Below are 24,775 nucleotides of genomic sequence, written 5' to 3' on the forward strand. Positions count from 1 at the left end.
GACCAAGAACCTGATGGTCACTCTGACAGAGCTCTACATTTTCTCTGTGGAGATGGGAGAACCTTCCAGAAGGACATCCATCTCTGTAGCACTCAACCAATCAGGCCTTTATGGTAGAATTGCTAGACGGAAGCCACAATTTAGTAAAAGGCACATGACAGCCTGCTTGGAATTTACTAAAAGGCTCCTGAAGACTCTCAGACCATGAGAAACAAGATTATCTAGTCTGTTGAAACCAATATTGAACTCTTTGGCCAGAATGCTAAGCGTCAAGTCTGGGGGAAACCTGGCACCATCCGTACGTTTAAGCATGATGGTGGCAGCATCATGCTGTGGGGATGTTTTTCAGCAGCAGAGACTGGGAGACTAGTCAGGATTGAGGCAAAGATGAACGCAGCAAAGAGATCCTTGATGAAAACCTGCTACAGAATGCTCAGGACCTCAGACTGGGGTGAAGGTTCACCTTCCAACAGGACAACGATCCTAAGCACACAGCCAAGACAATGCAAAAGTGGCCTCGGGATAAGTATCTGAATGTCCTTGAGTGGCCAGAGCCTGGACTCGAACACGATCAAACATCTCTGGAGAGACCTAAAAATAGCCTTGCAGCAACGCCCTCCATCCAACCTGACAGAGCTTGAGAGGATCTGCAAAGAAGAATGTGAGAAACTCCCCAAATACAGGTGTGCCAACCTTTTGGCGTCATACCCAGGAAGACTAGAGGCTGTAATCGCTGCCAAAAATGCTTCAACAAAGTACTTAGTAAAGGGTCTGAATACTTATGCAAATGTGATATTTCTTAATCTTAACACTGTTTATGCTTTGCCATTATAGGTTATTGTTTGCAGATTGACGAGGACAATAGTTTAGAACATTTTTGAAAAAGGCTGTAGTGGAAAACATCAAGGGTTCTGAATTGTTTCCGAAAGGAACTGTATAGAGGATCAACTGTCAAATGTGAGCATTTGATATTGTGCTTATATGTAACTTGACAACAAAGACTGACTGTCAAAGATGATTCAGTAACATCCTTTGATATCTCTACTACACTCATTGATTGGTGATACAGTCACCTCCTTCCTATACAGTGTATGTAATGGTGGTTTGGTACTGTTGAGAATGTCATCACCAGGACTAAATTGGAGCATGTAAATATTTTTAGCAAGTAAGAAGAAGGTTTTATAATTGGAAATTATGAAATGTACTGCATGCAGAGTGTAAACAAAGTCAAATGTACTAACTTCATGTTGTATCTGATGACGTGTCAAACATAACTACTGGGACACAGGAAGCTACAATTTCAGGAAATGAGTAGGACTTTTATTCATATGCTAATACAAACAAATACAATGTGTTTGCGTGCGGGAGGGAGAGGGAGAGGGAGGAAGAAAGAGGGAGAAAGAGGGAGAAAGAGAAAGAGAGAGAGAGAGAGAGAGAGAGAGAGAGAGAGAGAGAGAGAGAGAATGAAGGAGGAAGTTCTGTGCACTGTAGGCTGCTGTATGTATTACAGTATGTTGTCATGGTGATGATAAAACGCTTTCTCACAAATCCAGTTGAGTTGGCTGTCACATGACAAGTCGTTCCATGCATTTAGAGGAAGCTGGTCATTATGTATCTCAACACAGTCCTCGTTCTGAGTAGGACCTGCATTATCAGGTTGTGGGTAATACCAGTACCTACAGGGTAAAAACAGTCAGATATCATGGTTAATACCATTATCTACAAGGTTAAAAACAGTCAGACAAAATAATATAAAGAAATGTTAAATCTTAAAGTTAACTTTGTTGACTGCTGCCATCAATGACAATAATCGGTATATGAAAAGGTTGAATGTAGCCTTATTGACAGATTAGTTATCATCTCTCACCCTGTGGTCAGTGGGGTGCCGTCCACCCATTTCCAGGTCTTCTCATTAACAGAGTCAGTCAGACCAATCCAGACTCTCTTGTTGAGGTTGAAGAGAAATTCCTGTTGTTGAGAGACATAAACATATACACACTTATGTTTGATCATATCTACCCCCTGCACACCCATATCCTCCCTCTATCTCTCTCTCTCTCTCTCTCTCTCTCTCTCTCTCTCTCTCTCTCTCTCTCTCTCTCTCACCTGCTCCTTATCACTGTTTATGATCACCAGGTCTGCTCCTCTCTCCAGACAGTCCTCTCTGCTCTCCTTCCAGGTTTTAGTCTCAGTAGACAGGAAGTACCAACTGGATTCAAACTTCTGCCAGCCTTCAGGGCATGTTTGTTCTACAAAATGAAACATTAATTTCCTTCAACTGATCACCCTGGATACTTAATGAAAGAATAAAGACAAATGATCAGGTGTGTGTTTTTACTGATAATTGATGACTGTAGTTTTACTCACTGAGTTTGGTCAGCCTCATTTTAAGAAACGCTTTCTCAGTCTGTAGTTGGTTTCTCTCATTCGTCAGGTTATTGTATTTGGTCTCTAGATGGTATCTCTCTTTAGTCAGGTTATTGTAACTGGTCTGTAGCTGGTCTCTCTCTGCAGATGAGTTCTTTGAGACGTTGCTGTCTGCAACAACAATGAAGAAGAAACTGCTAACTAAAATATATCACATCAGAACTACTAAAGCTGAATTATAAGAACTACATATACACTGAACCAAAATATAAACGCTACACGTAAAGTGTTGGTCACATGTACGTTCATACGCTCTAAAATGAAGTGCACAAATGTGTTAACATCCCTGTTAGTGAGCTTGATCATTATACAGATGTACCTTGTGCTCGGGACAATAAAACGTTTTTTTTGTCCCACACAATGCAACACAGATGTCTCAAGTTTTGAGGGTGCATGCAACTGGCATGCAAACTGCAGGAATGTCCACCAGAGCTGAATGTTCATTCCTCTAACATAAGCTAACTCTAATGTCGTTTAAGAGAATTTAGCAGCCCAGGATCTCCACATCAGGCTTATTCACCTGTTGGATCGTCTGAGGGAGGGTGCTGAGGAGCATTTCTGTATGTAATAAAGCCCTTTTGGAATCTGGCTGCCAAGTTTATGCGCAGACCAGCTGGCTGGTGTGTTTACAGACATATTCAATCAATCCGTATCCCAGTCTGCTGTTCCCACATACTTCAGGAGGACCACCCTTGTCCCTGTTCCCAAGAAGGCTAAGGTAACTGAGCTAAACGACTACCTCCCAGTAGCACTCACTTCCGTCATCATGAAATGCTTTGAGAGACTAGTCAAGGACCATATCACCTCCACCCTACCTGACACCCTAGACCGACTCCAATTTGCTTACCGCCCAAATAGGTCCACAGACGATGCAATCTCAACCACACTGCACACTGCCCTAACCCAACTGGACAAGAGGAATACCTATGTGAGAATGCTGTTCATCGACTACAGCTCAGCATTTAACACCATAGTACCCTCCAAACTCGTCATCAAGCTCAAGACCCTGGGTCACAACCCCGCCCTGTGAAACTGGGTACTGGACTTCCTGACGGACCACCCCCAGGTGGTGAGGGTAGGTAACAACATCTCCACCCCGCTGATCCTCAACACTGGGGCCCCACAAGGGTGCGTTCTGAGCCCTCTCCTGTACTCCCTGTTCACCCACGACTGCGTGGCCATGCACGCCTTCAACTCAATCATCAAGTTTGCGGACGACACTACAGTGGTAGGCTTGATTACCAACAACGACGAGAAGGTCTACAGGGAGGAGGTGAGGGCCCTCGGAGTGTGGTGTCAGGAAAATAACCTCACACTCAACGTCAACAAATCAAAGGAGACGATTGTGGACTTCAGGAAACAGCAGAGGGAGCACCCCCCTATCCACATCGATGGGACAGTAGTGGAGAGGGTAGTAAGTTTTAAGTTCCTCGGCGTACACATCACGGACAAACTGAATTGGTCCACCCACACAGACAGCGTCGTGAAGAATGCGCAGCAGCGCCTCTTCAACCTCAGGAGGCTGAAGAAATATGGCTTGTCACCAAAAGCACTCACAAACTTCTACAGAATCACAATCAAGAGCATCCTGTTGGGCTGTATCACTGCCTGGTACGGCAACTGCTCCGCCCACAACCGTAAGGCTCTCCAGAGGGTAGTGAGGTCTGCACAACGCATCACCGGGGGCAAACTACCTGCGCTCCAGGACACCTACACCACCCGATGTCACAGGAAGGCCATAAAGATCATCAAGGACAACAACCACCTGACTGCCTGTTCACACCGCTATCATCCAGAAGGCGAGGTTAGTACAGGTGCATCAAAGCAGGGACCGAGAGACTGAAAAACAGCTTCTATCTCAAGGCTATCAGACTGTTAAACAGCCACCACTAACATTGAGTGGCTGCTGCCAACACACTGACTCAACTCCAGCCACTTTAATAATGGGAATTGATGGGAATTGATGTAAAATACATCACTAGCCACTTTAAACAATGCTACTTAATATAATGTTTACATACCCTACATTACTCATCTCATATGTATATGCTGTACTCGATACCATCTACTGCATCTTGCCTATGCCGTTCGATTTGATTTGATTTAATCTGAAGTGGGTGGACCTATGTCCTTCCAGGCCCACCCATGGCTGATCCTCTGCCAGTCACGTGACATCCATAGATTAGGGCCTAATTTATTTATTTCAATTGATTTACATGAACTGTAAATCTGTAAAATCTTAGAAATGTTTGCATGTTGCATTTTGTTGTTTAGTATAGATATACAGTAGACTTACATTGTAACGACTGGCCAATGATCCCAGCCAGTAGGAGAACACACAGCAGCCCCAGACACACTGCAGCAACTCCAGAGGGTCTCTTCCACCACTGAACATGTACTGAATCACAAATGATTAAAGATCTTTGGTAATGTGTTTTACTGTATCATCCAGGATTGGGACAAATAAATCTGTAGTACTACAGGATAATCTCATGTGTTTAATATATTGTGTGTGTCATTTATTTGCATTTGTGTGTGAGTGTATGTGTGTGTGTGTTACCTGAATGCTGGTCTCCTGGTCTATTATTAGGAGCAGTGTCTACTGTCTCTTCTCTCTTGGTGCTGGTCTCACCGTCTCTCAGGGTATCTGCACTGACGTAGATATCCACAATCCTCTCCTTTATCTCACCTCTGTTAAACTTGACCTTCTTTGTCATATCTGGCACAGCATAGATGGCCTCAGACATCTCCAATAACTTAATGTGCTTTCTGTCTGTACTCAGGTTCTGGTGCTATCGTTGCCCCTCTGTCTGTGTCTGTCTCTGCTCTGAGTCTGTGTCTGTATCTGTCTCTGTCTCTGCTCTGAGTCTGTGTCTGTGTCTGTCTCTGCTCTGAGTCTGAGTCTGAGTCTGTGTCTGTGTCTGTCTCTGCTCTGTGTCTTTGTCTGTCTCTGCTCTGAGTCTGCGACTAACTGTTTATGATGTCATCCTCATAATAAAAGGGAAATGTAGAAAGAGGAAGATAATACAAGTGTAGCATAGTGGTTGAGGTTGGGAGATTTTCTGCACCAGTTTATCTTTATAGATGATTCCTGAGAACAGTGGACTTACGCATCAGGAGAAACTGTATAACTTCATGTTGTGTCTACTATACTGACCTCATGTTGTGTCTAATGTCCTGACCTCAATTTCCGTCTACTGCACGGGCCTCATGTTGCGTCTAATGCACTGAACACATGTTGTGTCTAATGTACTGATCTCATGTTGTGTCTAATGTACTGATCTCATGTTGTGTCTAATGTACTGATCTCATGTTGTGTCTAATGTACTGATCTCATGTTGTGTCTAATGTACTGATCTCATGTTGTGTCTAATGTACTGATCTCATGTTGTGTCTAATGTACTGATCTCATGTTGTGTCTAATGTCCTGACCACATGTTGTGTCTACTGCATAGGCCTCATGTTGTGTCTAATGTGCTGACCTCATGTTGTGTCTACTGCATAGGCCTCATGTTGTGTCTAATGTGCTGACCTCATGTTGTGTCTACTGCATAGGCCTCATGTTGTGTCTACTGCACAGGCCTCATGTTGTGTCTAATGTACTGACCTCATGTTGTGTCCATCGTACAGACCTCATGTTGTGTCTACTGCATAGGCCTCATGTTGTGTCTACTGCACAGGCCTCATGTTGTGTCTAATGTACTGACCTCATGTTGTGTCCATCGTACAGACCTCATGTTGCGTCTACTGCACAGGCCTCATGTTGTGTCTAATGTCCTGACCTCATGGTGTGTCTAATATACTGACCTCATGTTGTGTCCATCGTACTGAGCTCATGTTGTGTCTAATGTACTGACCTCATGTTGTGTCTAGTGACCTCATGTTGTGTCTAATGTCCTGACCTCATGTTGTGTCTAATGTACTGACCTCATGTTGTGTCTAATGTACTGACCTCATGCTGTGTCTAGTGACCTCATGTTGTGTCTAATGTCCTGACCTCATGTTGTGTCTAATGTACTGACCTCATGCTGTGTCTAGTGACCTCATGTTGTGTCTAATGTCCTGACCTCATGTTGTGTCTAATGTACTGACCTCGTGTTGTGTCTAATGTCCTGACCTCATGTTGTGTCTAATGTACTGACCTCGTGTTGTGTCTAATGTCCTGACCTCATGTTGTGTCTAATGTACTGACCTCTTGTTGTGTCTACTATACTGACCTCATGTTGTGTCTAGTGACCTCATGTTGTGTCTACTGTACTGACCTCATGTTGTGTCTAATGTACTGACCTCATGTTGTGTCTACTATACTGACCTCATGTTGTGTCTAATGTACTGACCTCATGTTGTGTCTACTATACTGACCTCATGTTGTGTCTAATGTACTGACCTCATGTTGTGTCTAATGTACTGACTTCATGTTGTATCGAATGTACTGACCTCAGTATGTTATATCTAATGTCATGTCAGTATGTTGTATCTAACTTCATGTTGTATCTTATGTACTGAACTCAGCTCTCTGTCTCTGACACCTGTTCCTGTTCTCGGTTAATGATCACCAGAGGCCTCATCAACCGCAGACAGACACAAATCTGTTAGTAAACCATGCGTAGCGTCATTTCCACGCAAAGACTGAGATTTATATTAATGTTTGCTTGAATTTATACACAGACATGACCATCCGCTAGGAATAATGAGTGCCAAGTGGTGGAATAAGGGAACTGCTTGTCAAATATGGGGAAAATATATGTTGAAATTGTGTGAGTAATAATGTAGTTCTACTTCCATTGTGAATTAATGCAACAGATCTTGACAGAATAAATATATATAATTTCACCACATCAGTGCATTTGTTAGGATAATAATCAATATAAAGTAGGGTAATATGTTCAATTAGAGACATGTGTTAAAGTGAAACCATTGTAGAAATACTCTAAGACTGAGATAATGGAAATGGAATTAGAGATGCCTGATGTTGCTCTGTTAGAAGGTTTGTCACACGCTGCATTTAGCAGAGCGCGTTTTTAGAGACTTTTTTTTAGAGAAAGCACAGATTGGCTCATCAGATATAATTTGCCAAAACCAATCATGTTGTATCTTTTCGAGGATTTAAGACCTACCTAAGAAAAGCAAAAACATGCCATTCTGTTGCACGTCAAGTGACAGCAGTGTGCACCTGCACCTGAACAGGCAGTTAAACCACTGTTTCTAGGTCATCATTGAAAATAAGAATTTGTTCTTAACTGACTTGCCTGGTTAAATAAATTAACTTGAATTGTCCAACTGGTCCTCTCTTTGTAGCTGTGTCGATATTTTATTGTTCAAACCACAACTGAGTGAGACAAATAAAACCTGTTGGTTGTACTCAATCTGACACTACAACTGTATTTCATGGTACGACGTTGTATATTCCCATGGGCTTTAAAGGGTTTATTTTGACCATATATGGTTAATTAGAGGCATTTCTATATCCAACTAGCCAAGGTTGTGCAAGAGCACTGAGGCTGAGGACAATTTGGTATTTATCAAAGGTTATCTCCTATTGGTGTGCTTATGATGCTGGTAGGATTGTTTGTTAAATCTAACTTTTTCTATTCTTACCAACATTCTAAATTCAGTTCTAATGTAGTATTGATAAATGAGGCCCCAGGTCTCTCTTGATACAGTCCTGTCTGCTGTCCAGGTTTTGGTGAAGATGTAGTACCATCTCTCTCCCTCTGTAGCTGGTCTCTCTCTAGTCAGATGTTTGTAACTGGTCTCTAGCTGGTCTCTCTGTAGTCAGATTGTTGTAACTGGTCTGTAGCTGCGCTCTCTCATTAGTCAGGGTGTTATAACTGGTCTGTTCCTCGCCTTTCTTTAGTCAGGGTGTTATAACTGGTCTGTAGCTGGGCTCTCTCTGTAGTCAGGTTGTTATAACTGGTCTGTACCTCGTCTTTCTTTAGTCAGGGTGTTGCAACGGGTCTCTAGCTGGTCTTTCTTTAGTCAGGTTGTTGTATCTGGTCTCTGAGTTATTTGAGACGTTATCTTCAACAACAATAAAGAAGATGTTGCTCACTAAAATATATCACATCAGAACTAGCTGGTTTCTCTATTCAGCAAGGGTGTTGTATCTGGCCTTTCTTTTTGTTTTTAACATACAGTGGGGAGAACAAGTATTTGATACACTGCCGATTTTGCAGGTTTTCCTACTTACAAAGCATGTAGATGTCTGTAATTTTTATCATAGGTACACTTCAACTGTGAGAGACAACAAAAATCCAGAAAATCACATTGTATGATTTTTAAGTAATTCATTTGCATTTTATTGCATGATAAGTATGTCCTGGCAGTAACATGTCCTGTCTGGTTAACAGTAACATGTCCTGGCTGGTTCTACAGTAACATGTCCTGTCTGGTTATACAGTAACATGTCCTGGCTGGTTATACTGTAACATGTCCTGGCTGGTTATACAGTAACACATCCTGGTTATACAGTAACATGTCCTGGCTGGTTATACAGTAACATGTCCTGTCTGGTTATACAGTAACATGTCCTGGCTGGTTATACAGTAACATGTCCTGTCTGGTTATACAGTAACATGTCCTGGCTGGTTATACAGTAACATGTCCTGGCTGGTTATACAGTAACATGTCCTGGCTGGTTATACAGTAACATGTCCTGGCTGGCTATACAGTAACATGTCCTGGCTGGTTATACAGTAACATGTCCTGGCTGGTTATACAGTAACATGTCCTGGCTGGTTATACAGTAACATGTCCTGGCTGGTTATACAGTAACATGTCCTGGCTGGTTATACAGTAACATGTCCTGGCTGGTTATACAGTAACATGTCCTGGCTGGTTATACAGTAACATGTCCTGTCTGGTTATACAGTAACATGTCCTGGCTGGTTATACAGTAACATGTCCTGGCTGGTTATACAGTAACATGTCCTGGCTGGTTATACAGTAACATGTCCTGGCTGGTTATACAGTAACATGTCCTGGCTGGTTATACAGTAACATGTCCTGGCTGGTTATACAGTAACATGTCCTGGCTGGTTATACAGTAACATGTCCTGTCTGGTTATACAGTAACATGTCCTGTCTGGTTATACAGTAACATGTCCTGTCTGGTTATACAGTAACATGTCCTGGCTGGTTATACAGTAACATGTCCTGGCTGGTTATACAGTAACATGTCCTGGTTATACAGTAACATGTCCTGGCTGGTTATACAGTAACGTGTCCTGTCTGGTTATACAGTAACATGTCCTGGCTGGTTATACAGTAACATGTCCTGGCTGGTTATACAGTAACATGTCCTGGCTGGTTATACAGTAACATGTCCTGGCTGGTTATACAGTAACATGTCCTGGTTATACAGTAACATGTCCTGGCTGGTTATACAGTAACGTGTCCTGTCTGGTTATACAGTAACATGTCCTGTCTGGTTATACAGTAACATGTCCTGTCTGGTTATACAGTAACATGTCCTGGCTGGTTATACAGTAACATGTCCTGGCTTGTTATACAGTAACATGTCCTGGCTGGTTATACAGTAACATGTCCTGGCTGGTTATACAGTAACATGTCCTGGCTGGTTATACAGTAACATGTCCTGGTTGGTTATACAGTAACATGTCCTGGCTGGTTATACAGTAACATGTCCTGTCTGGTTATACAGTAACATGTCCTGGCTGGTTATACAGTAACATGTCCTGGCTGGTTATACAGTAACATGTCCTGGCTGGTTATACAGTAACATGTCCTGGCTGGTTATACGGTAACATGTCCTGGCTGGTTATACAGTAACATGTCCTGTCTGGTTATACAGTAACATGTCCTGGCTGGTTATACAGTAACATGTCCTGGCTGGTTATACAGTAACATGTCCTGGCTGGTTATACAGTAACATGACCTGTCTGGTTATACAGTAACATGTCCTGTCTGGTTATACAGTAACATGTCCTGTCTGGTTATACAGTAACATGTCCTGGCTGGTTATACAGTAACATGTCCTGGCTGGTTATACAGTAACATGTCCTGTCTGGTTATACAGTAACATGTCCTGTCTGGTTATACAGTAACATGTCATGGCTGGTTATACAGTAACATGTCCTGGCTGGTTATACAGTAACATGTCCTGGCTGGTTATACAGTAACATGTCCTGGCTGGTTATACAGTAACATGTCCTGGCTGGTTATACAGTAACATGTCCTGGCTGGTTATACAGTAACATGTCCTGTCTGGTTATACAGTAACATGTCCTGGCTGGTTATACAGTAACATGTCCTGGCTGGTTATACAGTAACATGTCCTGTCTGGTTATACAGTAACATGTCCTGTCTGGTTAAACAGTAACATGTCCTGTCTGGTTATACAGTAACATGTCCTGGCTGGTTATACAGCAACATGTCCTGGCTGGTTATACAGTAACATGTCCTGTCTGGTTATACAGTAACATGTCCTGGCTGGTTATACAGTAACATGTCCTGGCTGGTTATACAGTAACATGTCCTGGCTGGTTATACAGTAACATGTCCTGGCTGGTTATACAGTAACATGTCCTGGCTGGTTATACAGTAACATGTCCTGTCTGGTTATACAGTAACATGTCCTGGCTGGTTATACAGTAACATGTCCTGGCTGGTTATACAGTAACATGTCCTGGCTGGTTATACAGTAACATGTCCTGGCTGGTTATACAGTAACATGTCCTGGCTGGTTATACAGTAACATGTCCTGGCTGGTTATACAGTAACATGTCCTGGCTGGTTATACAGTAACATGTCCTGGCTGGTTATACAGTAACATGTCCTGGCTGGTTATACAGTAACATGTCCTGGTTGGTTATACAGTAACATGCCCCTGGCTGGTTATACAGTAACATGTCCTGGCTGGTTATACAGTAACATGTCCTGGCTGGTTATACAGTAACATGTCCTGGTTGGTTATACAGTAACATGTCCTGGCTGGTTATACAGTAACATGTCCTGGCTGGTTATACAGTAACATGTCCTGGCTGGTTATACAGTAACATGTTCTGGCTGGTTATACAGTAACATGTCCTGTCTGGTTATACAGTAACATGTCCTGGCTGGTTATACAGTAACATGTCCTGGCTGGTTATACAGTAACATGTCCTGTCTGGTTATACAGTAACATGTCCTGGCTGGTTATACAGTAACATGTCCTGGCTGGTTATACAGTAACATGTCCTGTCTGGTCATACAGTAACATGTCCTGGCTGGTTATACAGTAACATGTCCTGGTTGGTTATACAGTAACATGTCCTGGCTGGTTGTACAATAACATGTCCTGTCTGGTTATACAGTAGCATGTCCTGTCTGGTTATACAGTAACATGTCCTGGCTGGTTATACAGTAACATGTCCTGGCTGGTTATACAGTAACATGTCCTGTCTGGTTATACAGTAACATGTCCTGTCTGGTTATACAGTAACATGTCCTGGCTGGTTATACAGTAACATGTCCTGGCTGGTTATACAGTAACATGTCCTGGCTGGTTATACAGTAACGTGTCCTGGCTGGTTATACAGTAACATGTCCTGTCTGGTTATACAGTAACATGTCCTGGCTGGTTATACAGTAACATGTCCTGGCTGGTTATACAGTAACATGTCCTGGCTGGTTATACAGTAACATTTCCTGGCTGGTTATACAGTAACATGTCCTGGCTGGTTATACAGTAACATGTCCTGGCTGGTTATACAGTAACATGTCCTGGCTTGTTAAAGTTGCGACACTTTTTTCTTCTTCTTTTCACGTTGTTCTTTGATTCCTGAATAACTTCCTGGTCTACTGGGGGAAGTTCCACCCACATACTGCGAAGCAACACAAACATAGAAACATACACACACTAGTTGACATAGGCACTATACACACACGTACACATGGATTTTGTGTTGTAGATATGTTGTAGTAGATTAGGAGCCTGAGGGAACACACTTAATGTGTTGTGAAATCTGTTGTGAATGTATTGTAATGTTGTTCAAATAGTTTTTTTCTTAATTTTGACAGACCCCAGGAGGAGTAGCTGCTGCCTTGACAGGAACTAATGGGGATCCATAATAAACCCCAGGAGGAGTAGCTGCTGCCTTGACAGGAACTAATGGGGATCCATAATGAACCCCAGGAGGAGTAGCTGCTGTCTTGACAGGAACTAATGGGGATCCATAATAAACCCCAGGAGGAGTAGCTGCTGTCTTGACAGGAACTAATGGGGATCCATAATAAACCCCAGGAGGAGTAGCTGCTGCCTTGACAGGAACCAATGGGGATCCATAATAAACCCCAGGAGGACTAGCTGCTGCCTTGACAGGAACTAATGGGGATCCATAATAAACCCCAGGAGGAGTAGCTGCTGCCTTGACAGGAACTAATGGGGATCCATAATAAACCCCAGGAGGAGTAGCTGCTGCCTTGACAGGAACTAATGGGGATCCATAATAAACCCCAGGAGGAGTAGCTGCTGCCTTGACAGGAACTAATGGGGATCCATAATAAACCCCAGGAGGAGTAGCTGCTGCCTTGACAGGAACTAATGGGGATCCATAATAAACCCCAGGAGGAGTAGCTGCTGCCTTGACAGGAACTAATGGGGATCCATAATAAACCCCAGGAAGAGTAGCTGCTGTCTTGGCAGGAACTAATGGGGATCCTTAATAAACCCCAGGAGGAGTATCTGCTGCCTTGGCAGGAACTAATGTGGATCCATAATAAACCCCATGAAGAGTAGCTGCTGCCTTGACAGGAACTAATGGGGATCCATAATAAACCCCAGGAAGAGTAGCTGCTGCCTTGACAGGAACTAATGGGGATCCATAATAAACCCCAGGAAGAGTAGCTGCTGTCTTGGCAGGAACTAATGGGTATCCATAATAAACCTCAGGAAGAGTAGCTGCTGCCTTGACAGGAACTAATGGGGATCCATAATAAACCCCAGGAGGAGTAGCTGCTGCCTTGACAGGAACTAATGGGGATCCATAATAAACCCCAGGAAGAGTAGCTGCTGCCTTGACAGGAACTAATGGGGATCCATAATAAACCCCAGGAAGAGTAGCTGCTGTCTTGGCAGGAACTAATGGGTATCCATAATAAACCTCAGAAAGAGTAGCTGCTGCCTTGGCAGGAACTAATGGGGATCCATAATAAACCTAAGGAAGAGTAGCTGCTGTCTTGGCAGGAACTAATGGGGATCCATAATAAACCCCAGGAGGAGTAGCTGCTGCCTTGACAGGAACTAATGGGGATCCATAATAAACCCCAGGAAGAGTAGCTGCTGCCTTGACAGGAACTAATGGGGATCCATAATAAACCCCAGGAAGAGTAGCTGCTGTCTTGACAGGAACTAATGGGGATCCATAATAAACCCCAGGAGGAGTAGCTGCTGCCTTGACAGGAACTAATGGGGATCCATAATAAACCCCAGGAGGAGTAGCTGCTGTCTTGGCAGGAACTAATGGGGATCCATAATAAACCTAAGGAAGAGTAGCTGCTGTCTTGGCAGGAACTATTGGGGATCCATAATAAACCCCAGGAGGAGCAGCTGCTGTCTTGGCAGGAACTAATGGGGATCCATAATAAACCCCAGGAGGAGTAGCTGCTGCCTTGACAGGAAATAATGGGGATCCATAATAAACCCCAGGAAGAGTAGCTGCTGTCTTGACAGGAACTAATGGGGATCCATGATCAATACAAATACATACACCAGACACACCCTCTTTTATGATCTCTTACTACTCGATATCACTGATTAACACATTGGATGTATCTTAATAATGTCTCTGGATGATTTTAAAAATGACAAACAACCAGACCCTGGTTTAAATACTATTTGAAATCGTTGAAATACTTTGAGCTTTTGGGACAATTCTATTGGTTCCTTTAAGCCAGGCAAGCTCAACCAAGCACAGCTAAAGTATGTGGGTCATATTCATTAGGCACCAAACGGAAGAAAGCAAATGGAAACAGGGAGAGACTAAATGTACCTGTCCAATAAGAATGGCATGTTTTCATTTGCAGTTGTAAAACATGTTTCCTCTGGTGTGACCTAATGAATACGTGGCCCAGGTCTGCTAATAACCACTAACCACTGACAGACATACAGACAGGAATCTGTTATTAAAGAAAATCAGTGGTATGGCTAAATATGATTTGACTCAGCAACACATGTTGAAATCAACTGAAATTACAATACAATAGGTGCTCCAGCAATAACCTCCCTAAACTCTGTGTCCCAAATAGAACCCTATTTCCTACATAGTGATGAACCCTGGTCAAAATTAGTGCACGAAACAATAGAATATGGTGCCATTTGAGACGTACACTTAATGTCATTTTTCACATTCTATGTAGGCCTTATGCACCGCATCTGACCTGAAAACACAAGCCACTTTTTGTCCATGGATGTAAGGTACAAGTACAACAGGTCATCTATAAGGAAAAGGCTTCCTTTAATTAATTAAATAATTAATCAAAGCTACAACTTCTCTCAGCAACAGGAAATATAGTGACCAGTTACAGTTATCTCCTAGCCTTGCTAACGTTAGCCAGCTAGCTAATGTTAGTAGAATTCATAACCAATCATATATTTAGCAAATTCATGGTATATTTTAAGTACTGCAAATTCGTAACATATCATACAAAATGGATGACGGGCATCCACAAATTGATACACACCATATGAAACGTAACATATCATACTAAATTGTGTGTCTTGGATTTACGTACAGAATAATACGAATTGCTTTGAGACCAGGCTGGAAATACACCATTGCGAGTTACATAGGTCTTTATGAACATGAACATGTATGTTTCTGCAGGTAGTATAAATCCTAAAATACAGAGCCTCGAACATTTCAGAACATTTAACCTCTAGTCTTAAAGGAACAACGTTTCATTTACGAGCTGTAGTATTTAACATTTCATGTATCAATTTCCACAAGTATGTCATTTCAAAAGCGTCCCTTGTGAAGTAAGGTACCTTCATTTGGAAGACACATTGTATTCTGTTTTTGAATATTAATCATCTGTTTGTTACAGTTTATTTTACTCAGTTGACTTTTGAAGCCTTGGAGCATGGGGCATCAGCCAACCTCATCACATTAACATAAGTTAAATAGTTTGTGTGGCATTGGCAGAATAATAACTATTGGTTTAGACTTCCATGTCTCTGTGTCACTATGACTACAGTGTATTTACCAGTGTCCCCAGCTTGAGGTTTCACCATTTATGCTCCCGTTCACAGTATCCTGTCCACAGCTCTTCCTGTCTACATTAGCATAAATCTCCCCAGACTGCTCTATATAAAGGCTAATTCTAATTGCCCCCTTAAAATATACTGTTGTACTTTATGTATCTACACACAGTACAACAGACAGTACATTATGTTTTATATCCTGTTAAACAGCTGCTTTAGTTTATCAGTCTGTTGGGTCTGAGAACGTAGTGTTACATGTGTAGGGAGAACTTCACACCTTAACCAGTGGTTTGAACAGACAGCAACCTCCAGGAAGAGACACAACAGCAGATAGACACCATGATGAGTGTGTAGCAGGCAGATCCACTGTTGCATTGTGCTTGGTGTTGCCATTGGTCACCAACACGCAGTCTCTTGTACAGTGAAGGTTGTGAGTCATTCTCACCTTTCATTAGCATCGTTTTTTGTGTGTGTGTTTCCTCTCAGTACTGTTCTGCCCTCTGTGTGTGTCAAGGTCACACTGTTTAAAATATCCAATCACATTCAATCAGGAAGCTAGTCGACCTTGTTAAAGAACATTGTTCCTTTATTTATTAATCTGTGACTTTGTTATTCTTATTATTAAAGTGATAATCACAGGTTAATAATTGGTCCCACTTTTCTTTTTTTTTACTAAGCATAAACCTACTGCAAATCACATGACATGTTTCTAATACAAATAAGGAAGAAGCATTTTACAGAGTACAGTATGTCTACATATTCTCCTCTAAATCTAAACACAACAATCACTTTTTCTCTTCCTCATTCTCTTAATGTTCTTCTTCCTCCTCTCTCTCTGACACTAAGGCTCTATCTCAATTAGCCTAGATTCCTCTCCTCTTGTCTCTTCTCCTCCCATCTCCTCCCCTCCTTCTCAACCCTATTAGAGGAGAAGGTCCAAGGTCCCTCCCCTAGGATTGTATTCTCTAATGTGTTTGGAGAAGGAGTCGAAGAGAGAGGATGTGAGGAGGAATTGAGTAAGGTCTCATTGAAAAAGAGCCCGTAGGCAACTCTGTAATACAACTTTTCACTTTAACCACCAGGTGGAATCATCACTTAACCATTCAGCACTGTATCCAACAATCAATATATATACACTGTATATGAGAGAGAGATAGAGCGAGAGGGATTGTTACACCACTTTCTCACAGATCCAGCTGTTATTTGCGCCACATTTGCCATCATTCCATGTTGTTACAGGGTCATCTTTTCTAAAGTATATCTCAGCACAGTCCTCCTGCCCATAATTATCAGGCTGTCCTTTCCCCCAGTACCTGGACAACACAGAGATCCAGACCGTCAGACACTGTGGTACAAACATCCTCCTCAATTATAGACATAGTCCTATGTTTTAACAGTTTTAAAGACACATTTTGTAAGATGATCATACCATTATACAGAATGGGCCATTTACAATGATATTTATTTTTATATAATGACATTTTATTCTGAAAATATTATTTGATTTCTGTGATACATCTATAGTTCTCATTGAATGACATCCATGATCAGAAACACACATTTTGATGAACATGATTAATAGCAAAATATCATTGTTGTTTTTTATCACCATATCCCAAGGTAAAATGGTCTAATCTCTCACCCTGTGGTCAGTGATGTGCCGTCCACCCACTTCCAGGTCCCCTCAGTAACAGAGTCAGTCAGACCAATCCAGACTCTCAGGTGGAGGTTGAAGACAAATGTCTGTTGATAAAGATAATGTACATTTTAATACATTTAAAAAATACAGCACACGTATTAGTGTACTGATGAAAAGTAATATTTGCTCCGTCTCTCCTTCTCTCCTCTCTCTCTCTCTCTCTCTCTCTCTCTCTCTCTCTCTCTCTCTCTCTCTCTCTCTCTCTCTCTCTCTCTCTCTCTCTCTCTCTCTCTCTCTCTCTCACCTGTTCCTTATCGCTGTTTATGATCACCAGGTCTGCTCCTCTCTCCAGACAGTCCTGTCTGCTCTCCTCCCAGGTTTTCTTCTCAGTAGACAGGAAGTACAAACTGGAGTCAGAGTATCTCCATCCCTCCTGACAATGCTGCTCTGTTGAAGAGCAAAGATGAACAAATTGAGAAACTTAGCCAGTAGCTTCATACTCATAAGCCCATTGATATATAATTATTGTTGATTTTACTTCTAATTTATCACAGTTTATATCTCACCTATCACAAAAAGCTTGGCTTGAATATGGCCTTTCTCTTCAGTCAGGTTGTTGTAGCTGGTCTGTAGCTGGTCTCTCTCTGAAGTTGTGTTGATTTTAAAAAGGGAGAAACTCTGGGACAAGATGTTCCTTTTATCTTCAGAATCTTTAATGGCTCTGTTATCTACAAAGTATAAACAGAGTTACTAGGTAAAACACCAGGTAAATTGGCTTAGTAACCAGCACCTCTTATAACTGGGTGATAAGCAATGAACTTGGACACAAACTCACAGTAGACAGACAGGCCTATGATCCCAGCCAGTAGGAGAACACACAGCAGCCCCAGAAACACTGCAGCAACTCCAGAGGGTCTCTTCCCTGAGCTATCAAGCTCTGTGGACACACATAATATATTGTTATGTTTTGTGAGTGTGTGTGTGTGTTTTACCTGAGTTCTGGTCTCCTCGACCATTATTAGGAGCAGAGTCTGCTGTCTCTTCTCTCTTGGTGCTGGTCTCACCGTCTCTCAGGGTGTCTGCACTGACGTAGATATCCACAATCCTCTCCTCCATCTCACCTCTGTCAAACTTGACCTTCTTGTTCATATCTGGTTCAGTATAGATGACCTTTGACATCTTTAACAATGCCTGGGTCTTTCTTTCTATGTAGGTCTACTATACATTAAGTCTCTGCTTCTAGAATTAATGTGGTGGTCTTCCAACATGGTCACCAGGAGGCGTCGTACATCAACTGTAAGACCTCTATACATTAAGTCTCTGCTTCTAGTGATGTCTCTGTCTCTGAGTCATCTGTGTGTCTCTGTCTGTGTAGGTGTAGGTGTTAACTCTACGGAAGTATCAACAAAATTGCACGGTAGTTGTGGTTATGCTAATGTAAAACGTAGAACAAGTTCGCATAGTTGAGTATGCAATTGTGTGTGTACTTGTGTGCAGTCATAGACTGTTCTCTCAACTGTGTGCAGTCATAGACTGTTCTCTCTACTACCGCATGGCAAGTGGTGCCGGAGTGCCAAGTCTAGGACAAAAAGGCTTCTCAACAGTTTTTACCCCCAAGCCATAAGACTCCTGAACAGGTAATCAAATGGCTATCCAGACTATTTGCATTGTGTGCCCCCCCTCCAACCCCTCTTTTATGCTGCTGCTCTGTTTATCATATATACATAGTCACTTTAACTATACATTCATTTACATACTACCTCAATTGGCCCGACCAACCAGTGCTCCAGCACATTGCCTAACCGGACTATCAGCATTGTTTCCCGCCACCCGCCACTCGCCACCCACCACCCGCCAACCCCTCTTTTACGCTACTGCTACTCTCTGTTCATCAGATATGCATAGTCACTTTAACCATATCTACATGTACATACTACCTCAATCAGCCCGACTAATCGGTGCCTGTATATAGCCTCTCTACTGTATATAGCCTCTCTACTGTATATAGCCTCACTACTGTTATTTTTCACTGTCTTTTTACTGTTGTTTTATTTCTTTACTTACCTATTGTTCACCTAATACCTTTTTTGCACTATTGGTTAGAGCCTGTATGTCACGTTCTGACCATCGTTCGTGTGTGTTTTCCTTGTTTTAGTGTTGGTCAGGACGTGAACTGGGTGGGCATTCTATGTTGGATGTCTTGTTTGTCTATTTCTATGTCTGGCCTGATATGGTTCTCAATCAGAGGCAGGTGTTAGTCATTGTCTCTGATTGGGAACCATATTTAGGTAGCCTGGGTTTCACTGTGTGTTTGTGGGTGATTGTCCTTAGTGTTAGTTTGCACCAGTTTAGGCTGTTTCGGTTTTCATTACGTTTATTATTTTGCACTGTTTGTATTTAGATTCGTGTTGCTATAGTCACAATAAACATGGACTGCAATCTACACGCCGCATTTTGGTCCGACTCTCCTTCTCATACAGAAAACCGTTACAGAATCACCCACCACAAAAGGACCAAGCAGCGTGTCAACAGGCAGGAGCAGCGCGAGGAGACGCGCAATAAGGATTTCTGGACATGGGAGGAAATCCTCGACGGGAGAGGACCCTGGGCTAAACCAGGGGAGTGTAGCCGCCCAAAGGTGCAGCAGGAGAAGAGGCAACAGGAGCAGCCCAAAGAGGAGGTATGGACATGGGAGGACGAATTAGAAGGAAGAGGACCCTGGGCTCAGCCAGGAGAATATCGCCGCCCCAAAGAAGAACTGGAGGCGGCGAAAGCTGAGAGGCGCAGATATGAGGAGGCAGCACGACGTAGCGGATGGAAGCCTGAGAGGCAGCACCAAACATTTCTTGGGGGGGGGCTAACAGGGAGTATGGCTACGTCAGGTAGGAGACCTGGGCAGACTCCCTGTGCTTACCGGGGGGCTAGAGAGACCGGACAGGCACCGTGTTATGCAGTGGTGCGCACTGTGTCTCCAGTGCGGGTGCATAGCCCGGTGCGGTATATTCCAGCTCCGCGTGTCGGCCGGGCTAGATTGAGCGTCGAGCCTAATGCCATGAAGCCGGCTCTACGCAGCTGGTCCCCAGTGCGTCTCCTTGGGCCGGCTTACATGGCACCAGCCTTGCGCTCGGTGTCTCCGGTTCGCCTGCATAGCCCAGTGCGGGCTATTCCACCTCGCCGCACTGGCAGGGCGACCGTGAGCATTCAACCAGGTAAGGTTGGGCAGGCTCGGTGCTCAAGAGCTCCAGTGCGCCTGCACGGTCCGGTTTTTCCAGTACCACCTCCACACCCCAGCCCTCCGGTAGCAGCTCCCCGCACCAGGCTTCCTGTGCGTGTCCTCGGCCCAGTACCACCAGTGCCAGCACCACGCATCAGGCCTACAGTGCGCCTCGCCTGTCCAGCGCTGTTAGAGCCTTCCTTCTCTACAGCGCTGCCGGAGTCTCCCGCCTGTTCAGAACTGCCAGTCTGCAAGGAGCTGCCAGTCTGCAAGGAGCTGCCAGTCTGCAAGGAGCTGCCAGTCTGCATAGAGCTGCCAGTCTGCATAGAGCTGCCAGTCTGCAAGGAGCTGCCAGTCTGCAAGGAGCCGCCAGAGCTGCCTTTCTGCAGGATGCCGCCAGAGCTGCCAGTCTGCAAGGAGCCGCCAGAGCTGCCAGTCTGCAAGGAGCCGCCAGAGCTGCCAGTTAGCATGGAGCAGCCAGTCAGCATGGAGCAGCCAGTCAGCATGGAGCAGCCAGAGCTGCCAGTCAGCATGGAGCAGCCAGTCAGCATGGAGCAGCCAGAGCTGCCAGTCATCATGGAGCAGCCAGTCAGCATGGAGCAGCTAGAGCAGCCAGTCGACCAGACTCTTCCAGATCTGCCAGTCGACCAGACTCTTCCAGATCTGCCAGTCGACCAGACTCTTCCAGATCTGCCAGTCGACCAGACTCTTCCAGATCTGCCAGTCGACCAGACTCTTCCAGATCTGCCAGTCGACCAGACTCTTCCAGATCTGCCAGTCGACCAGACTCTTCCAGATCTGCCAGTCGACCAGACTCTTCCAGATCTGCCAGTCGACCAGACTCTTCCAGATCTGCCAGTCGACCAGACTCTTCCAGATCTGCCAGTCGACCAGACTCTTCCAGATCTGCCAGTCGACCAGACTCTTCCAGATCTGCCAGTCGACCAGACTCTTCCAGATCCGCCAGTCGACCAGACTCTTCCAGATCCGCCAGTCGACCAGAATCTTCCAGATCCGCCAGTCGACCAGACTCTTCCAGATCCGCCAGCCGACCAGACTCTTCCAGATCCGCCAGCCGACCAGACTCTTCCAGATCCGCCAGTCGACCAGACTCTTCCAGATCCGCCAGTCGACCAGACTCTTCCAGATCCGCCAGTCGACCAGACTCTTCCAGATCCGCCAGTCGACCAGACTCTTCCAGATCCGCCAGTCGACCAGACTCTTCCAGATCCGCCAGTCGACCAGACTCTTCCGGATCCGCCAGTCGACCAGACTCTTCCGGATCCGCCAGTCGACCAGACTCTTCCGGATCCGCCAGTCGACCAGACTCTTCCGGATCCGCCAGTCAGCCAGGATCTTCCGGATCCGCCAGCCAGCCAGGATCTGCCGGATCCAACCACCTGCCTGAGCTTCCTCTCAGTGCTGAGCTTCCTCTCAGTGCTGAGCTACCCATCAGTCCCGAGCTACCTCTGTCCCGATCTGCCCCTCTGTCCCGAGCGGTCTTTAAGGAGGGTAACCTATCTAGGGACGCTAAGGAGGTGGACTAAAACTGTTATGGAGTGGGGTCCACGTCCAGCGCCAGAGCCGCCACCGCGGACAGATGCCCACCCACACCCTCCCCCATAGGTTTAAGTTGTGCGTCCGGAGTCCGCACCTTGGAGGGGGGGTACTGTCACGTTCTGACCATCGTTCGTGTGTGTTTTCCTTGTTTTAGTGTTGGTCAGGACGTGAACTGGGTGGGCATTCTATGTTGGATGTCTTGTTTGTCTATTTCTATGTCTGGCCTGATATGGTTCTCAATCAGAGGCAGGTGTTAGTCATTGTCTCTGATTGGGAACCATATTTAGGTAGCCTGGGTTTCACTGTGTGTTTGTGGGTGATTGTCCTTAGTGTTAGTTTGCACCAGTTTAGGCTGTTTCGGTTTTCATTACGTTTATTATTTTGCACTGTTTGTATTTAGATTCGTGTTGCTATAGTCACAATAAACATGGACTGCAATCTACACGCCGCATTTTGGTCCGACTCTCCTTCTCATACAGAAAACCGTTACACTGTAAGGAAGCATTTCACTGTAAGGTGTTGTTGTATTCGGCGCACGTGACAAATAAACTTTGATTTGATTTGTATGTGTGCGTGTGAGAGATTGTTGTAGTGTTTATTGTTAAACCAATTTCTGCAGCACAATATAAACCATTCCATGTCTCTACATGATCATCTTGTCCAGAGTACACCTCAACACAGTCATCCTGTCCAGGGAATGGGACTTGCTATTTGTGATGATGGACAGGACACTATCATACCAGGAAGATATAGATCATAGAGGGGAAGTGGAGAACAAAGACTAGTTGTTAACATATATTAAATATCATATTTAACAGCCCCAAGATAATTCAGGGAGTTTCCAGAACTCCTCCATACATCAACATGTTCAGGAGGTCCAGGACTACAAACATGGGTCATTATAATGTCCAGACAAAAGATGTGACACTACAAACTGCTCTAAGTGGATATTGAGGGTGGGTAGTCTTAACCAGTGAGGATGAGATGACAACAGTAACCACCGGGGCTCTCCTCTACATTTACATTTTAGTTATTTAGCAGACGCTCTTATCCAGAAAGATGTACAGGAGCCATTAGGGTTAAGTGCCTTGCTCAAGGGCATATCGACAGATTTTTTACGTAGTCAGCTCGGGATTTCAACCTTTGGCCAGTAACCAAAAGGTTAAGGCCAAACAATCTCAACCGCTAGACGACCTGCCTCCCTCTCTCTTAAGGAACCTGATTGGTCGAGGAGATTTTGAGTGACAGCTGGTTGAGTGACAGGAAACATCCACTTCACTTCCCTCTTTTGGGACCCATGTGGGGGAACAACAATCAAATATGATCATTTGATATTGTGCTTATATGTAACTTGACAACAAAGACTGACTTTCAAAGATTATTAGAACACACAGCAGCCCCAGACACACTGCAGCAACTCCAGAGGGTCTTTTCCACCACTGAACATGTACTGAATCACAAATGATTAAAGATCTTTGGTAATGTGTTTTACTGTTTCATCCAGGATTGGGACAAATAAAGCTAGAGTACTACAGGGTTATAACACTTGTTTAATATATTGTGTGTGTGTGTGTGTGTGTGTGTGTGTGTGTGTGTGTGTATGTGTGTGTGTGCGTGTGTGTGTGAGAGCATGAGTGCAATCTTACCTGAAGCAACACCTCCATCTCTTGGACTGGACTTGAAGGCTCTTAAGTTGTTATATATTTGGTCATCAATGTCTGTGTTCTTCATTGTATCAGGCTCATCGTCTTTAAATGGTTCTGGGTTTTCATAGACTCCCTCTGACATCTTTACAAACTTGTGGTCAAATACAGTAACTTCTACTTCTAACCTCAACTCTAATGCACATCTGTACCTGTGTCTTCTCCCTGCACTGTCCTGTGTCTGTGTGATTTATGGAAGTGGAACTCTTTATCAGTCAACCACAGTGTGATATTAACACAATACTGGCCACCACGTGACTCCCACCAGTGACGACACTACAGTGGTAGGCTTGATTACCAACAACAACGAGACAGCCTACAGGGAGGAGGTGAGGGCCCTCGGAGTGTGGTGTCAGGAAAATAAACTCACACTCAACATCAACAAAATAAAGGAGATGATCGTGGACATCAGGAAACAGCAGAGGGAGCACCCCCCCTATCCACATCGACGGGACAGTAGTGGAGAAGGTGGAAAGTTTTAAGTTCCTCGGCGTACACATCACGGACAAACTGACATGGTCCACCCACACAGACAGAGTGGTGAAGAAGGCGCAACTGTGCCTCTTCTATCTCAGGAGGCTGAAGAAATTCGGCTTGTCACCAAAAACACTCACAAACTTTTACAGACGCACAATCGAGAGCATCCTGTCGGGCTGTATCACCGCCTGGTACGGCAACTGCTCCGCCCACAACCGCAAGGCTCTCTAGAGGGTAGTGAGGTCTGCACAACGCATAACCGGGGGCAAACTACCTGCCCTCCAGGACACCTACACCACCCGATGTCACAGGAAGGCCAAAAAGATCATCAAGGACAACAACTACCCGAGTCACTGCCTGTTCATCCTGCTATCATCCAGAAGGCGAGGTCAGGACAGGTGCATCAAATCTGGGACCGAGAGACTGAAAAACAGCTTCTATCTCAAGGCCATCAGACTGTTAAACAGCCATCACTAACATTGAGTGTCTGCTGCCAACATACTGACTCAAATCTCTAGCCACTTTAATAATTAAAAACTTGATGAAATGTATGT

General features: G+C 44.2%; 2 protein-coding genes across 2 annotated transcripts; both read right to left on the minus strand.

The window, feature by feature from the left end:
* Positions 1-1,437: 1,437 nt before the first annotated feature.
* LOC139403165 (CD209 antigen-like protein E) lies at positions 1,438-23,858 on the minus strand. Its single transcript, XM_071146869.1, has 6 exons — positions 23,688-23,858; positions 4,724-4,825; positions 2,368-2,538; positions 2,107-2,231; positions 1,868-1,968; positions 1,438-1,676 (listed from the first exon to the last, which is right to left on the minus strand). Exons 1-6 carry the CDS (start codon positions 23,827-23,829, stop codon positions 1,505-1,507), a joined length of 813 nt encoding a protein of 270 aa, XP_071002970.1. The 5' UTR covers positions 23,830-23,858; the 3' UTR covers positions 1,438-1,504.
* On the minus strand, positions 16,380-18,446 carry LOC139403166 (CD209 antigen-like protein C). Its single transcript, XM_071146870.1, has 6 exons — positions 18,260-18,446; positions 18,103-18,204; positions 17,834-17,995; positions 17,572-17,714; positions 17,271-17,371; positions 16,380-16,941 (listed from the first exon to the last, which is right to left on the minus strand). The coding sequence occupies exons 1-6, from the start codon at positions 18,444-18,446 to the stop codon at positions 16,800-16,802; spliced, it is 837 nt and encodes a 278-aa protein (XP_071002971.1). The 3' UTR covers positions 16,380-16,799.
* Positions 23,859-24,775: the final 917 nt, after the last annotated feature.

Source organism: Oncorhynchus clarkii, unplaced genomic scaffold (genome assembly GCF_045791955.1).
Source record: "Oncorhynchus clarkii lewisi isolate Uvic-CL-2024 unplaced genomic scaffold, UVic_Ocla_1.0 unplaced_contig_7924_pilon_pilon, whole genome shotgun sequence".
NCBI classification, from domain to species: Eukaryota; Metazoa; Chordata; class Actinopteri; order Salmoniformes; family Salmonidae; genus Oncorhynchus; species Oncorhynchus clarkii.

What these genes read in the sequence shown, in the direction of transcription:
- LOC139403166 (XM_071146870.1), bottom strand. Translation starts at nt 18,446, where the DNA reads ATGTCAAAGGTCATCTATACTGAACCAGATATGAACAAGAAGGTCAAG. An exon ending in TCGAGGAGACCAGAACTCAG is followed by an intron (nt 18,205 to 18,259) that starts GTAAAACACACA and finishes GTGTGTCCACAG; the next exon opens with AGCTTGATAGCTCAGGGAAG. An exon ending in AGCCAAGCTTTTTGTGATAG is followed by an intron (nt 17,715 to 17,833) that starts GTGAGATATAAA and finishes GCTCTTCAACAG; the next exon opens with AGCAGCATTGTCAGGAGGGA.
- LOC139403165 (XM_071146869.1), bottom strand. Translation starts at nt 23,829, where the DNA reads ATGTCAGAGGGAGTCTATGAAAACCCAGAACCATTTAAAGACGATGAG. An exon ending in AGATGGAGGTGTTGCTTCAG is followed by an intron (nt 4,826 to 23,687) that starts GTAAGATTGCAC and finishes TTTGTGATTCAG; the next exon opens with TACATGTTCAGTGGTGGAAG. An exon ending in CATTGGCCAGTCGTTACAAT is followed by an intron (nt 2,539 to 4,723) that starts GTAAGTCTACTG and finishes TTGTTGTTGCAG; the next exon opens with ACAGCAACGTCTCAAAGAAC.